Source organism: Oncorhynchus gorbuscha, linkage group LG24, assembly GCF_021184085.1.
Source record: "Oncorhynchus gorbuscha isolate QuinsamMale2020 ecotype Even-year linkage group LG24, OgorEven_v1.0, whole genome shotgun sequence".
Taxonomy (NCBI): Eukaryota; Metazoa; Chordata; class Actinopteri; order Salmoniformes; family Salmonidae; genus Oncorhynchus; species Oncorhynchus gorbuscha.
The window spans coordinates 65732032-65750238 of record NC_060196.1 but is presented as its reverse complement, the minus strand read 5'-3'; the positions used below and the strand labels follow the sequence as shown (position 1 = coordinate 65750238).

At 41.2% G+C, this 18207-nt stretch overlaps 1 protein-coding gene across 1 annotated transcript in view; it reads right to left on the bottom strand.

Annotated features, from left to right (window-relative positions):
* LOC124013283 (tribbles homolog 1-like) overlaps positions 1 to 17002 on the bottom strand; it is a 35575-nt gene extending 18573 nt beyond the window's left edge. The window contains exons 1-2 of the mRNA XM_046327548.1: positions 16280 to 17002; positions 13642 to 13934 (exon numbers count right to left, since the gene is read on the bottom strand). Coding sequence (XP_046183504.1) covers positions 13642 to 13934; positions 16280 to 16582 — 596 coding nt within the window. The 5' untranslated portion in view covers positions 16583 to 17002. The remainder of the gene's footprint in view (positions 1 to 13641; positions 13935 to 16279) is intronic.
* Positions 17003 to 18207: the final 1205 nt, after the last annotated feature.

Here is an 18207-nt window from a genome sequence, read left to right as displayed (position 1 = left end):
CACAAGCATTTAGTTAGATACTACTGCACTGATGGAGCTAGGAACACAAGCATTTAGTTAGATGCTACTGCACTGTTGGAGCTAGGACCACAAGCATTTAGTTAGATACTACTGCACTGTTGGAGCTAGGAACACCAGCATTTAGTTAGATACTACTGCACTGATGGAGCTAGAAACACAAGCATTTAGTTAGATACTACTGCACTGATGGAGCTAGGAACACAAGCATTTAGTTAGATACTACTGCACTGATGGAGCTAGGAACACAAGCATTTAGTTAGATGCTACTGCACTGTTGGAGCTAGGAACACCAGCATTTAGTTAGGTATTACTACACTGTTGGAGCTAGGAACACTAGAATTTAGTTAGATATTACTGCACAGTTGGAGCTAGAAAACCAGCATTTAGTTAGGTATTACTGCACTGTTGGAGCTATGAACACTAGAATTTAGTTAGATATTACTGCACTGTTAGAGCTGGGAACACCAGCATTTAGTTAGATATTACTGTTGGAGCTAGTAACACAAGCATTTAGTTAGTTATTACTGTTGGAGCTAGAAACACAAGCATTTAGTTAGATACTACTGCACTGTTGGAGCTAGGAACATAAGCATTTAGTTAGATACTACTGCACTGTTGGAGCTAGGAACACAAGCATTTAGTTAGATACTACTGCACTGTTGGAGCTAGGAACACAAGCATTTAGTTAGATACTACTGCACTGATGGAGCTAGGAACACAAGCATTTAGTTAGATGCTACTGCACTGATGGAGCTAGGAACATAAGCATTTAGTTAGATACTACTGCACTGTTGGAGCTAGGAACACAAGCATTTCATTAGATATTACTACACTGTTGGAGCTGGGAACACCAGCATTTAGTTAGATATTACTGTTGGAGCTAGTAACACAAGCATTTAGTTAGATATTACTGTTGGAGCTAGAAACACAAGCATTTAGTTAGATATTACTGCAGTGTTGGAGCTAGGAACACCAGCATTTATCTAGATACTACTGCATTGTTAGATACTACTGCACTGTTGGAGCTGGGAACACAAGCATTTAGTTAGATACTACTGCACTGTTGGAGCTAGAAACACAAGCATTTAGTTAGATATTACTGCACTGTTGGAGCTAGGAACACAAGCATTTGGTTAGATACTACTGCACTGTTGGAGCTAGGAACACAAGCATTTAGTTAGATACTACTGCACTGTTGGAGCAAGGAACACCAGCATTTAGTTAGATACTACTGCACTGTTGGAGCTAGGAACACCAGCATTTAGTTAGGTATTACTGCACTGTTGGAGCTAGGAACACTAGCATTTAGTTAGATACGACTGCACTGTTGGAGCTAGGAACAACAGCATTTAGTTAGATACTACTGCACTGTTGGAGCTAGGAACACAAGCATTTAGTTAGATATTACTGCACTGTTGGAGCTAGGAACACCAGCATTTAGTTAGATACTACTGCACTGTTGGAGCTAGGAATACAAGCATTTAGTTAGATACTACTCCACTGTTGGAGCTAGGGTCACAAGCATTTAGTTAGATACTACTGCACTGATGGAGCTAGGAACACCAGCATTTATTTAGATACTACTGCACTGTTGGAGTTAGAAACACCAGCATTTAGTTAGGTATTACTGAACTGTTGGAGCTAGGAACACCAGGATTTAGTTAGATACTACTACACTGTTGGAGCTAGGAACATAAGCATTTAGTTAGATACTACTGCACTGTTGGAGCTGGGAACACAAGCATTTAGTTAGATACTACTGCACTGTTGGAGCTAGAAACACAAGCATTTAGTTAGATATTACTGCACTGTTGGAACTAGGAACACAAGCATTTGGTTAGATACTACTGCACTGTTGGAGCTAGGAACACAAGCATTTAGTTAGATACTACTGCACTGTTGGAGCAAGGAACACCAGCAGTTAGTTAGATACTACTGCACTGTTGGAGCTAGGAACACCAGCATTTAGTTAGGTATTACTGCACTGTTGGAGCTAGGAACAACAGCATTTAGTTAGATACTACTGCACTGTTGGAGCTAGGAACACAAGCATTTAGTTAGATACTACTCCACTGTTGGAGCTAGGGTCACAAGCATTTAGTTAGATACTACTGCACTGATGGAGCTAGGAACACCAGCATTTATTTAGATACTACTGCACTGTTGGAGTTAGAAACACCAGCATTTAGTTAGGTATTACTGAACTGTTGGAGCTAGGAACACCAGGATTTAGTTAGATACTACTACACTGTTGGAGCTAGGAACATAAGCATTTAGTTAGATACTACTGCACTGTTGGAGCTAGGAACACCAGCATTTAGTTAGATACTACTGCACTGTTGGAGCTAGGAACATACGCATTTAGTTAGATACTACTGCACTGTTGGAGCTAGGAACACCAGCATTTAGTTAGATACTACTGCACTGTTGGAGCTAGGAACACAAGCATTTAGTTAGATGCTACTGCACTGATGGAGCTAGGAACATAAGCATTTAGTTAGATACTACTGCACTGTTGGAGCTAGGAACATAAGCATTTAGTTAGATACTACTGCACTGTTGGAGCTAGGAACACAAGCATTTAGTTAGATGCTACTGCACTGATGGAGCTAGGAACATAAGCATTTAGTTAGATACTACTGCACTGTTGGAGCTAGGAACATAAGCATTTAGTTAGATACTACTGCACTGTTGGAGCTAGGAACACCAGAATTTAGTTAGATACTACTACACTGTTGGAGCTAGAAACACCAGCATTTAGTTAGGTATTACTGCACTGTTGGAGCTAGGAACACTAGAATTTAGTTAGATATTACTGCACAGTTGGAGCTAGAAAACCACCATTTTGTTAGGTATTACTGCACTGTTGGAGCTAGGAACACAAGCATTTAGTTAGATATTACTGTTGGAGCAAGAAACACAAGCATTTAGTTAGATACTACTACACTGTTGGAGCTAGAAACACCAGCATTTAGTGAGATACTACTGCACTGTTGGAGCTAGAAACACAAGCATTTATATAGATACTACTGCACTGATGGAGCTAGGAACACCAGCATTTTGTTAGGTATTACTGCACTGTTGGAGCTAGGAACACAAGCATTTAGTTAGATATTACTGCACTGTTGGAGCTGGGAACACCAGCATTTAGTTAGGTATTACTGCACTGTTGGAGCTGGGAACACCAGCATTTAGTTAGATATTACTGTTGGAGCTAGTAACACCAGCATTTAGTTTGATAGTACTGCACTGTTAGATACTACTGCACTGTTGGAGCTGGAAACACCAGCATTTAGTTAGGTATTACTGCACTGTTGGAGCTGGGAACACCAGCATTTCGTTAGATATTACTGTTGGAGCTAGTAACACCAGCATTTATATAGATACTACTGCACTGATGGAGCTAGGAACACAAGCATTTAGTTAGATGCTACTGCACTGATGGAGCTAGGAACATACGCATTTAGTTACATACTACTGCACTGTTGGAGCTAGGAACATAAGCATTTAGTTAGATACTACTACACTGTTGGAGCAAGAAACACCAGCATTTAGTTAGGTATTACTGCACTGTTGGAGCTAGGAACACTAGAATTTAGTTAGATATTACTGAACAGTTGGAGCTAGAAAACCAGCATTTTGTTAGGTATTACTGCACTGTTGGAGCTAGGAACACAAGCATTTAGTTAGATATTACTGCACTGTTGGAGCTAGGAACACAAGCATTTATATAGATACTACTGCACTGATGGAGCTAGGAACACAAGCATTTAGTTAGATGCTACTGCACTGATGGAGCTAGGAACATACGCATTTAGTTAGATACTACTGCACTGTTGGAGCTAGGAACATAAGCATTTAGTTAGATACTACTGCACTGTTGGAGCTAGGAACACCAGCATTTAGTTAGATACTACTACACTGTTGGAGCTAGAAACACCAGCATTTAGTTAGGTATTACTGCACTGTTGGAGCTAGGAACACTAGAATTTAGTTAGATATTACTGCACAGTTGGAGCTAGAAAACCAGCATTTTGTTAGGTATTACTGCACTGTTGGAGCTAGGAACACAAGCATTTAGTTAGATATTACTGCACTGTTGGAGCTAGGAACACCAGCATTTAGTTAGATACAACTGCACTGATGGAGCAAGGAACATACGCATTTAGTTAGATACTACTGCACTGTTGGAGCTAGAAACACAAGCATTTAGTTAGATATTACTGCACTGTTGGAGCTGGGAACACCAGCATTTAGTTAGATATTACTGTTGGAGCTAGTAACACCAGCATTTAGTTAGATACTACTGCACTGTTGGAGCTAGGAACACCAGCATTTAGTTAGATACTACTGCACTGTTGGAGCTAGGAACACAAGCATTTAGTTAGATACAACTGCACTAATGGAGCAAGGAACATACGCATTTAGTTAGATATTACTGCACTGTTGGAGCTAGGAACACCAGCATTTAGTTAGATACTACTGTACTGTTGGAGCTAGGAACACTAGAATTTAGTTAGATATTACTGCACTGTTGGAGCTAGAAAACCAGCATTTATTTAGATATTACTGTACTGTTGGAGCTACGAACACCAGCATTTAGTTAGATAGTACTGCACTGTTGGAGCTAGGAACACCAGCATTTAGTTAGATGCTACTGCACTGATGGAGCTAGGAACATACGCATTTAGTTAGATACTACTGCACTGTTGGAGCTAGGAACATAAGCATTTAGTTAGATACTACTGCACTGTTGGAGCTAGGAACACCAGCATTTAGTTAGATAGTACTGCACTGTTGGAGCTAGGAACACCAGCATTTAGTTAGATGCTACTGCACTGATGGAGCTAGGAACATACGCATTTAGTTAGATACTACTGCACTGTTGGAGCTAGGAACATAAGCATTTATATAGATACTACTGCACTGATGGAGCTAGGAACACAAGCATTTAGTTAGATGCTACTGCACTGATGGAGCTAGGAACATACGCATTTAGTTAGATACTACTGCACTGTTGGAGCTAGGAACATAAGCATTTAGTTAGATACTACTGCACTGTTGGAGCTAGGAACACCAGCATTTAGTTAGATACTACTACACTGTTGGAGCTAGAAACACCAGCATTTAGTTAGGTATTACTGCACTGTTGGAGCTAGGAACACTAGAATTTAGTTAGATATTACTGCACAGTTGGAGCTAGAAAACCAGCATTTTGTTAGGTATTACTGCACTGTTGGAGCTAGGAACACAAGCATTTAGTTAGATATTACTGCACTGTTGGAGCTAGGAACACCAGCATTTAGTTAGATACAACTGCACTGATGGAGCAAGGAACATACGCATTTAGTTAGATACTACTGCACTGTTAGAGCTAGAAACACAAGCATTTAGTTAGATATTACTGCACTGTTGGAGCTGGGAACACCAACATTTAGTTAGATATTACTGTTGGAGCTAGTAACACCAGCATTTAGTTAGATACTACTGCACTGTTGGAGCTAGAAACACAAGCATTTAGTTAGATATTACTGCACTGTTGGAGCTGGGAACACCAGCATTTAGTTAGATATTACTGTTGGAGCTAGTAACACCAGCATTTAGTTATATACTACTGCACTGTTGGAGCTAGGAACACCAGCATTCATTTAGATACTACTGCACTGTTGGAGCTAGGAACACAAGCATTTAGTTAGATACAACTGCACTGATGGAGCAAGGAACATACGCATTTAGTTAGATATTACTGCACTGTTGGAGCTAGGAACACCAGCATTTAGTTAGATACTACTGCACTGTTGGAGCTAGGAACACCAGCATTTAGTTAGATACTACTGCACTGTTGGAGCTAGGAACACAAGCATTTAGTTAGATACAACTGCACTAATGGAGCAAGGAACATACGCATTTAGTTAGATATTACTGCACTGTTGGAGCTAGGAACACCAGCATTTAGTTAGATACTACTGTACTGTTGGAGCTAGGAACACTAGAATTTAGTTAGATATTACTGCACTGTTGGAGCTAGAAAACCAGCATTTATTTAGATATTACTGTACTGTTGGAGCTAGGAACACCAGCATTTAGTTAGATGCTACTGCACTGATGGAGCTAGGAACATACGCATTTAGTTAGATACTACTGCACTGTTGGAGCTAGGAACATAAGCATTTAGTTAGATACTACTGCACTGTTGGAGCTAGGAACACCAGCATTTAGTTAGATAGTACTGCACTGTTGGAGCTAGGAACACCAGCATTTAGTTAGATGCTACTGCACTGATGGAGCTAGGAACATACGCATTTAGTTAGATACTACTGCACTGTTGGAGCTAGGAACATAAGCATTTATATAGATACTACTGCACTGATGGAGCTAGGAACACAAGCATTTAGTTAGATGCTACTGCACTGATGGAGCTAGGAACATACGCATTTAGTTAGATACTACTGCACTGTTGGAGCTAGGAACATAAGCATTTAGTTAGATACTACTGCACTGTTGGAGCTAGGAACACCAGCATTTAGTTAGATACTACTGCACTGTTGGAGCTAGGAACATAAGCATTTAGTTAGATACTACTGCACTGATGGAGCTAGGAACACCAGCATTTTGTTAGGTATTACTGCACTGTTGGAGCTAGGAACACAAGCATTTAGTTAGATATTACTGCACTGTTGGAGCTGGGAACACCAGCATTTAGTTAGGTATTACTGCACTGTTGGAGCTGGGAACACCAGCATTTAGTTAGATATTACTGTTGGAGCTAGTAACACCAGCATTTAGTTAGATAGTACTGCACTGTTAGATACTACTGCACTGTTGGAGCTGGAAACACCAGCATTTAGTTAGGTATTACTGCACTGTTGGAGCTGGGAACACCAGCATTTCGTAAGATATTACTGTTGGAGCTAGTAACACCAGCATTTATATAGATACTACTGCACTGATGGAGCTAGGAACACAAGCATTTAGTTAGATGCTACTGCACTGATGGAGCTAGGAACATACGCATTTAGTTACATACTACTGCACTGTTGGAGCTAGGAACATAAGCATTTAGTTAGATACTACTACACTGTTGGAGCTAGAAACACCAGCATTTAGTTAGGTAATACTGCACTGTTGGAGCTAGGAACACTAGAATTTAGTTAGATATTACTGCACAGTTGGAGCTAGAAAACCAGCATTTTGTTAGGTATTACTGCACTGTTGGAGCTAGGAACACAAGCATTTAGTTAGATATTACTGCACTGTTGGAGCTAGGAACACAAGCATTTATATAGATACTACTGCACTGATGGAGCTAGGAACACAAGCATTTAGTTAGATGCTACTGCACTGATGGAGCTAGGAACATACGCATTTAGTTAGATACTACTGCACTGTTGGAGCTAGGAACATAAGCATTTAGTTAGATACTACTGCACTGTTGGAGCTAGGAACACCAGCATTTAGTTAGATACTACTACACTGTTGGAGCTAGAAACACCAGCATTTAGTTAGGTATTACTGCACTGTTGGAGCTAGGAACACTAGAATTTAGTTAGATATTACTGCACAGTTGGAGCTAGAAAACCAGCATTTTGTTAGGTATTACTGCACTGTTGGAGCTAGGAACACAAGCATTTAGTTAGATATTACTGCACTGTTGGAGCTAGGAACACCAGCATTTAGTTAGATACAACTGCACTGATGGAGCAAGGAACATACGCATTTAGTTAGATACTACTGCACTGTTGGAGCTAGAAACACAAGCATTTAGTTAGATATTACTGCACTGTTGGAGCTGGGAACACCAGCATTTAGTTAGATATTACTGTTGGAGCTAGTAACACCAGCATTTAGTTAGATACTACTGCACTGTTGGAGCTAGGAACACCAGCATTTATTTAGATACTACTGCACTGTTGGAGCTAGGAACACAAGCATTTAGTTAGATACAACTGCACTGATGGAGCAAGGAACATACGCATTTAGTTACATACTACTGCACTGTTGGAGCTAGGAACATAAGCATTTAGTTAGATACTACTACACTGTTGGAGCTAGAAACACCAGCATTTAGTTAGGTATTACTGCACTGTTGGAGCTAGGAACACTAGAATTTAGTTAGATATTACTGCACTGTTGGAGCTAGGAACACAAGCATTTATATAGATACTACTGCACTGATGGAGCTAGGAACACAAGCATTTAGTTAGATGCTACTGCACTGATGGAGCTAGGAACATACGCATTTAGTTAGATACTACTGCACTGTTGGAGCTAGGAACATAAGCATTTAGTTAGATACTACTGCACTGTTGGAGCTAGGAACACCAGCATTTAGTTAGATACTACTACACTGTTGGAGCTAGAAACACCAGCATTTAGTTAGGTATTACTGCACTGTTGGAGCTAGGAACACTAGAATTTAGTTAGATATTACTGCACAGTTGGAGCTAGAAAACCAGCATTTTGTTAGGTATTACTGCACTGTTGGAGCTAGGAACACAAGCATTTAGTTAGATATTACTGCACTGTTGGAGCTAGGAACACCAGCATTTAGTTAGATACAACTGCACTGATGGAGCAAGGAACATACGCATTTAGTTAGATACTACTGCACTGTTGGAGCTAGAAACACAAGCATTTAGTTAGATATTACTGCACTGTTGGAGCTGGGAACACCAGCATTTAGTTAGATATTACTGTTGGAGCTAGTAACACCAGCATTTAGTTAGATACTACTGCACTGTTGGAGCTAGGAACACCAGCATTTATTTAGATACTACTGCACTGTTGGAGCTAGGAACACAAGCATTTAGTTAGATACAACTGCACTGATGGAGCAAGGAACATACGCATTTAGTTAGATATTACTGCACTGTTGGAGCTAGGAACACCAGCATTTAGTTAGATACTACTGCACTGTTGGAGCTAGGAACACCAGCATTTAGTTAGATACTACTGCACTGTTGGAGCTAGGAACACAAGCATTTAGTTAGATACAACTGCACTAATGGAGCAAGGAACATACGCATTTAGTTAGATATTACTGCACTGTTGGAGCTAGGAACACCAGCATTTAGTTAGATACTACTGTACTGTTAGAGCTAGGAACACTAGAATTTAGTTAGATATTACTGCACTGTTGGAGCTAGAAAACCAGCATTTATTTAGATATTACTGTACTGTTGGAGCTACGAACACCAGCATTTAGTTAGATAGTACTGCACTGTTGGAGCTAGGAACACCAGCATTTAGTTAGATGCTACTGCACTGATGGAGCTAGGAACATACGCATTTAGTTAGATACTACTGCACTGTTGGAGCTAGGAACATAAGCATTTAGTTAGATACTACTGCACTGTTGGAGCTAGGAACACCAGCATTTAGTTAGATAGTACTGCACTGTTGGAGCTAGGAACACCAGCATTTAGTTAGATGCTACTGCACTGATGGAGCTAGGAACATACGCATTTAGTTAGATACTACTGCACTGTTGGAGCTAGGAACATAAGCATTTATATAGATACTACTGCACTGATGGAGCTAGGAACACAAGCATTTAGTTAGATGCTACTGCACTGATGGAGCTAGGAACATACGCATTTAGTTAGATACTACTGCACTGTTGGAGCTAGGAACATAAGCATTTAGTTAGATACTACTGCACTGTTGGAGCTAGGAACACCAGCATTTAGTTAGATACTACTACACTGTTGGAGCTAGAAACACCAGCATTTAGTTAGGTATTACTGCACTGTTGGAGCTAGGAACACTAGAATTTAGTTAGATATTACTGCACAGTTGGAGCTAGAAAACCAGCATTTTGTTAGGTATTACTGCACTGTTGGAGCTAGGAACACAAGCATTTAGTTAGATATTACTGCACTGTTGGAGCTAGGAACACCAGCATTTAGTTAGATACAACTGCACTGATGGAGCAAGGAACATACGCATTTAGTTAGATACTACTGCACTGTTAGAGCTAGAAACACAAGCATTTAGTTAGATATTACTGCACTGTTGGAGCTGGGAACACCAGCATTTAGTTAGATATTACTGTTGGAGCTAGTAACACCAGCATTTAGTTAGATACTACTGCACTGTTGGAGCTAGAAACACAAGCATTTAGTTAGATATTACTGCACTGTTGGAGCTGGGAACACCAGCATTTAGTTAGATATTACTGTTGGAGCTAGGAACACCAGCATTTATTTAGATACTACTGCACTGTTGGAGCTAGGAACACAAGCATTTAGTTAGATACAACTGCACTGATGGAGCAAGGAACATACGCATTTAGTTAGATATTACTGCACTGTTGGAGCTAGGAACACCAGCATTTAGTTAGATACTACTGCACTGTTGGAGCTAGGAACACAAGCATTTAGTTAGATACAACTGCACTAATGGAGCAAGGAACATACGCATTTAGTTAGATATTACTGCACTGTTGGAGCTAGGAACACCAGCATTTAGTTAGATACTACTGTACTGTTGGAGCTAGGAACACTAGAATTTAGTTAGATACTGCACTGTTGGAGCTAGAAAACCAGCATTTATTTAGATATTACTGTACTGTTGGAGCTACGAACACCAGCATTTAGTTAGATAGTACTGCACTGTTGGAGCTAGGAACACCAGCATTTAGTTAGATACTACTGCACTGATGGAGCTAGGAACACCAGCATTTAGTTAGATACTACTGCACTGTTGGAGCTAGGAACACCAGCATTTAGTTAGATACTACTGCACTGTTGGAGCTAGGAACACCAGCATTTAGTTAGATACTACCTTACTGTTGGAGCTAGGAACACCAGCATTTAGTTAGATACTACTGCACTGTTGGAGCTAGGAACACAAGCATTTAGTTAGGTATTACTGCACTGTTGGAGCTTGGAACACTAGAATTTAGTTAGATATTACTGCACAGTTGGAGCTAGAAAACCAGCATTTATTCAGATTTTACTGTACTGTTGGAGCTATGAACACCAGCATTTAGTTAGATAGTACTGCACTGTTGGAGCTAGGAACACAAGCATTTAGTTAGATATTACTGCACTGTTGGAGCTGGGAACACCAGCATTTAGTTAGATATTACTGTTGGAGCAAGAAACACAAGCATTTAGTTAGATACTACTGCACTGTTGGAGCTAGGAACACAAGCATTTAGTTAGATACTACTGCACTGATGGAGCTAGGAACATAAGCATTTAGTTAGATATTACTGCACTGTTAGATACTACTGCACTGTTGGAGCTAGGAACACAAGCATTTAGTTAGATACTACTGCACTGTTGGAGCTGGAAACACCAGCATTTAGTTAGATACTACTGCACTGTTGGAGCTAGGAACACAAGCATTTAGTTAGATACTACTGCACTGTTGGAGCTGGAAATACCAGCATTTAGTTAGATGCTACTGCACGGATGGAGCTAGGAATACCAGCATTTAGTTAGATGCTACTGCACTGATGGAGCTAGGAACATAAGCATTTAGTTAGATATTACTGCACTGTTGGAGTAAGGAACACCAGCATTTAGTTAGATACTACTGCACTGTTAGATACTACTGCACTGTTGGAGCTAGGAACACCAGCATTTAGTTAGATACTACTGCACTGTTGGAGCTAGGAACACAAGCATTTAGTTAGATACTACTGCACTGTTGGAGCTAGGAACACAAGCATTTAGTTAGATACTACTGCACTGTTGGAACTAGGAACACCAGCATTTAGTTAGATACTACTGCACTGTTGGAGCTAGGAACACAAGCATTTAGTTACTTACTACTGCACTGTTGGAGCTAGGAACACAAGCATTTAGTTAGATACTACTGCACTGATGGAGCTAGGAACATAAGCATTTAGTTAGATACTACTGCACTGTTGGAACTAGGAACACAAGCATTTAGTTAGATACTACTGTTGGAGCTAGGAACACAAGCATTTAGTTAGATACTACTGTTGGAGCTAGGAACACAAGCATTTAGTTAGATACTACTGCACTGTAGGAGCTAGGAACACAAGCATTTAGTTAGATACTACTGCACTGTTGGAGCTAGGATTACCAGCATTTAGTTAGATGCTACTGCACGGATGGAGCTAGGAACACCAGCATTTAGTTAGATACTACTGCACTGTTGGAGCTAGGAACACAAGCATTTAGTTAGATACTACTGCACTGTTGGAACTAGGAACATAAGCATTTAGTTAGATATTACTGCACTGTTGGAGCTAGAAACACAAGCATTTCACTACACCCATAATAACATCTGTTGACCGTGTGAATGTGACAAATAAGATTTGGTTTTAATTTATATTAAGAGAGGAGAGAACTATGGGAAAAGTTGTTCTACAGTAAGACTTTGAAGCTGTCTGGAGGGGGAGGAGGGGGAGGGGGTGTTCTACAGTAAGACATTGAGGCTGTCTGGAGGGAGAGGGGTGTTCTACAGTAAGACATTGAGGCTGTCTGGAGGAGGGGGGTGTTCTAGAGTAAAACATTGAGGCTGTCTGGAGGGGAAGGAGGTGGAGGGGTGTTCTACAGTAAGACATTGAGGCTGTCTGGGGGGCTGTCTGGGGGAGGGGTGTTCTACAGTAAGACATTGAGGCTGTCTGGAGGGGGAGGGGGTTTTCTACAGTAAGACATTGAGGCTGTCTGGAGGGGGAGGGGTGTTCTACAGTAAGACATTGAGGCTGTCTGGAGGGGGAGGGGGTTTTCTACAGTAAGACATTGAGGCTGTCTGGAGGGGGAGGAGGTGATGAACAGCATATGACCAATACATTCTGATTAGATTCATATGAAGGACTTCTGAATGTAGTAAACAACAGTACTGTGAACAGGTAACTGTGAAACACAATAAACATTGTATTTGGCCATTAACCCCAATTACACTGTGAAACCAAAGACGTCCCGTAAACATGTACGACCCCTTATCAGCCCCTCCCCTGCCCACCCAACTGGGTGCAGTACGTGTCTCTAATATAATAGAACTGACATCAATCAAGGGCCCTTTCACACTACACAGCCAAGCTGAGCCAAGCCGAGTCGAGCCGAGTCGAGCCAAATCGAGCCGAATCGAGCCGAGCTGAGCCGAGTAAAGCCGAGCCCAGCTGAGCCGAGTAAAGCTGAGCCGAGCCGAGCTGAGCCGAGTAAAGCCGAGCCGAGTCGAATCGAGCCGAGTCAAGCCGAGCCGAGTCAAGCTGAGCCGAGTCAAGCCGAGCCGAGTAAAGCCGAGCCGAGTCGAATCGAGCCGAGTCAAGCCGAGCCGAGTCAAGCTGAGCCGAGTCAAGCCGAGCCGAGTAAAGCCGAGCCGAGTCGAATCGAGCCGAGTCAAGCTGAGCCGAGTAAAGCTGAGCCGAGTCGAGCTGAGCCGAGTCAAGCTGAGCCGAGTAAAGCTGAGCCGAGTCGAGCTGAGCCGAGTAAAGCTGAGCCGAGTCGAGCTGAGCCGAGTAAAGCTGAGCCGAGTCGAGTCGAGCTGAGCCGAGTCGAGCTGAGCCGAGCCGAGCCGGAACGGTTACATATCCACCATAAGTCCTGGAATGGTCAAAAGAAAGGCAATATCTGACCCAGCTTGGTACGGTTTGGGTTGACATGATATTGTATGAAAACGGTACACGTGTCATCTCACCTTTTCCTGTCAGAGAAGACAAACTTGCGTAGCTTCAGGTCTCCTAATACGACGCCATGCTGGTGACAGTGTGACACGGCCGACGCCACCTGGTGAAAGAGCTGTGCCGCCCGCTCCTCGTCCAAACGCTTGCAGCTCTTAACGAAGGTGTGCATGTCCCCGTGGTCCTTCTCTAGGAAGACGTATGCCCAACGCTCTCCCAGGACAATGTCTCGGATACAGCTGATGTTCCTGTGGACCGGCAGGATGCGGTAGGCCCGGATCTTCTCCTGGTACAGACCCATGTCAAACACCTGTGAGAACAGAGAGAGGAGACGGGGATCTATCGATCAGGATTCAGATGTATTAGCTTAGAGGTTGGCCTCATTGGTGTGAGTCAATACGTATTATAATCGTCTAACAAATCCAATCCATTGAAAACAACTGATTTCAAATGTTTAGTATTTAAACCTGTAGGCTATCAGTGTGGACTGAGCTTATTTATGAGAGTTTTGCCCCCAAGGGGTGGAGAGAGCGGCCTTCCACCAATAATAACGTTTGTATGTTACTTATTAATGTGTTAAAATTAGGGGACGCAGGTCTCCCAAACTACACCTGGCTTTAATCTCATCTGTGATCAAGGTTGGTCTTTATTTAAGCACCTGGAACAGGAGAATGATGACTCTACATTTCCACTCCGGTGTTTACATATCATATGTCACCCACGGTGTGGTGTTTTCTACTGACGTGAGTATGCCAATGAGAGGAGTTGATAAACAGCAGAGAGGGCGTGATGTGTGAAATCATCATAACATAAGCTAATGAAAGGTGGCCAAGGTCAAGAAGGCTTTTACCGTATTAGTAGGCTATTACTGTATTATTAGGCTTTTACCGTATTAGTAGGCTTTTACCGTGTTAGTAGGCTATTACTGTATTATTATTAGGCTTTTACCGTATTAGTAGGCTTTTACCGTGTTAGTAGGCTTTTACCGTATTAGTAGGCTATTATTGTATTATTATTAGGCTTTTACCGTATTAGTAGGCTTTTACCGTGTTAGTAGGCTATTACTGTATTATTAGACTTTTACCGTATTAGTAGGCTATTATTGTATTATTATTAGGCTTTTACCGTGTTATTAGGCTATTACCGTATTATTAGGCTATTACCGTGTTATTAGGCTATTACCGTATTATTAGGCTTTTACCATATTAGTAGGCTATTACCGTGTTATTAGGCTATTACCGTGTTATTAGGCTATTACCGTGTTATTAGGCTTTTACCATATTAGTAGGCTTTTACCGTGTTATTAGGCTTTTACCATATTATTAGGCTTTTACTGTATTATTAGGCTTTTACCGTATTAGTAGGCTTTTACCGTGTTAGTAGGCTATTACTGTATTATTAGACTTTTACCGTATTAGTAGGCTATTATTGTATTATTATTAGGCTTTTACCGTGTTATTAGGCTATTACCGTATTATTAGGCTTTTACCGTATTATTAGGCTTTTACCGTATTATTAGGCTTTTACCGTATTATTAGGCTTTTACCGTATTATTAGGCTTTTACCGTATTATTAGGCTATTACTGTATTATTAGACTTTTACCGTATTAGTAGGCTATTATTGTATTATTATTAGTCTTTTACCGTGTTAGTAGGCTATTACTGTATTATTAGACTTTTACCGTATTAGTAGGCTATTACCGTGTTATTAGGCTATTACCGTATTATTAGGCTTTTACCATATTAGTAGGCTATTACCGTATTATTAGGCTTTTACCGTATTATTAGGCTTTTACCGTATTATTAGGCTATTACTGTATTATTAGACTTTTACCGTATTAGTAGGCTATTATTGTATTATTATTAGGCTTTTACCGTGTTATTAGGCTATTACCGTGTTATTAGGCTATTACCGTGTTATTAGGCTTTTACCATATTATTAGGCTTTTACCGTATTATTAGGCTTTTACCGTATTATTAGGCTTTTACCGTATTATTAGGCTATTACTGTATTATTAGACTTTTACCGTATTAGTAGGCTATTATTGTATTATTATTAGTCTTTTACCGTGTTAGTAGGCTTTTACTGTATTATTAGACTTTTACCGTATTAGTAGGCTATTACCGTGTTATTAGGCTATTACCGTGTTATTAGGCTATTACCGTGTTATTAGGCTTTTACCATATTAGTAGGCTTTTACCGTGTTATTAGGCTTTTACCATATTATTAGGCTTTTACCGTGTTAGTAGGCTATTACTGTATTATTAGACTTTTACCGTATTAGTAGGCTATTATTGTATTATTATTAGGCTTTTACCGTGTTATTAGGCTATTACCGTGTTATTAGGCTATTACCGTGTTATTAGGCTATTACCGTATTATTACTCAATGTGAAAAAGGCGCAAGGGGTATTTGGATCATTGGCCACTGCTCATCAATGCATAAGGTAATGAATAAATGAATGATTTCAGGTGATTTAAATAGGCTACGGTCACATTATTATTTCAGTTAAAACGTTGTATAATGACACCAAAGGGTTCATGAAGACTAGGCTTCATGTGAGGTTGTGTGCTGTTGAGCAACACACCACATCTCAGAAACAGTCATTCATTCAAAGAAATTGCACAATGACTGGTTATGGTCTTTGGACTTACCTTACACACCAGCGCGTCTCCAGTGTCAATGTTGAGTGCGCTGTGCATCCTGTCCCTTTCAGCCATATGTAGGAGCAGAAACTGGCCTATCCGGGACGGACCTTGATGGGTCAGGCCGCTCAAGGTGACCGGGGACAGCAGTGACCCCGGCGAGCTACCGAGGAGCCCCGCGTCACCCGGAGACTCACTCAGCCTGGCGCATTTAGACACCAGTTCTTCACCCGTTTCTGAGTCCTCCCGTTTCTGTCCGACTCTTCTCGTGCGGATGCATGGGATCGGGTTGCTCCACTTAACGTTTATCATTTTAATAGAGCAAATTATCACTCTGCAAACGCGAATCAATAAACCGTTTATTGTATCCAAATCAGATTACTTTTATGATTAATGGCAAATTGTGCTTTTCATTATTGTAGCTTCCTATGCGCATGGAGCAGCTGCTGTCCCAACGCTTTTCACCAAACTGCAACTCTTACTTCTCAGGTTAAATCTATTTGTATGCTGCATCAAGAATCTGGTAGTGGAATGTATCCTTCAAATACAGTTTCTGTGTCAAACCCTGTCGTCGCTTTTTGGGGACAGCCCCAGTCCAGTCCCCAAAAGGGTCTCTCAAAGGTCCGTCTGGACTGGAGAGAGGATGTCCAGAGAGATCGCGTTGTACTTTCTGGAGTGAAATTCTCCCGGCTGTACGGAGAGAGAGACAAGTCTAGCTGTAGCACAGAGCAGAGAAAGCTACAGCTGATTCCAAAGACTCACGCTCAGTGGAACAGCGCCGCTGGAACTCCGCCCGGTCCAGCCTCCTCTTGTATGACACACGCAGCCTCTGGCGACGATTGAGCAATTCACACACACACACACCACACACGCATTACACAGGCCGATAACCCATCATCATACATGAATGTGGGTCATATAGCCTACAGTAGGTCTACTATGACAAGGCGACAAGGGCTCAATAAATAGTTAATCTGAACCAAATAGTCCTACTTACTATTGTCGAAAGGTAGCCTAGAGGTTAAGAGCATTGGGCCAGTAACCGATAGGTCGCTGGTTTGAATCTGTGAGCTGACTAGGTTAAAATATTCTGCTGATGTGCCCTTGAGCAAGGGGCTTAACCCTAATTGCACCTATAAATTGCTCTGGTTAAGAGTGTCTGCTAAATCAGGGGTTCCCAAACTGTGGGATGTATTGTGTGTTGTCGTCGCCCCCCCATCTGGCTTTCAATTTACTCTTGAATGTTGTAATGGTAGAAGCTCAAGGTGCAATTTGGAAATTGGATCGTGAATCATCAGTTCCTCTTGTCATGTCAGTCATTGTAGACCTTAGAGAGATATTTATAACTTGTCAGAAATATCCAGATCAACTAGCCCATGTCAGCTAACGTTTTTTAGTTATGTTTTTTTAGTCCATAGATTGAAAATGTGTTTTTTAGTCCATAGATGAAACATTTGTAGAATTTCAGGAATTAAGCTTTAAACCTGCAGATTTCTCTCCACCAATAGGAAGGGTGTGAACAGTGCTTGTGGCCATTGAAATATATATGTAATATATATATATATATATATATAACCTTTATTTAACTTGGCAAGTCAGTTATGAACAAATTCATATTTACAATGACGACCTAACCCGGACAACGCTGGGCCAATTGTGCGCAGCTCTTTGGGACTCCCAATTGCGTCCGGGTTGTGATACAGCCTGGAATCGAACCAGGGTCTGTAGTGATGCCTCTAGCCCTGAGATAGAGTACCTTAGACAGGTGTGCCACTCGGGAGACCAAATAGACGTTGTGCGGGATATTCCCCAATGCTGGAAGGGGAGCCCTGGGTGAAAATGGTTGGGAACCGCAGTGCTAAATGACTAAAATCTAAATGTACTATCTACTACGAACAGACTCAATACTCTAGCAGGGATTTTCCATAGTTGGAGCC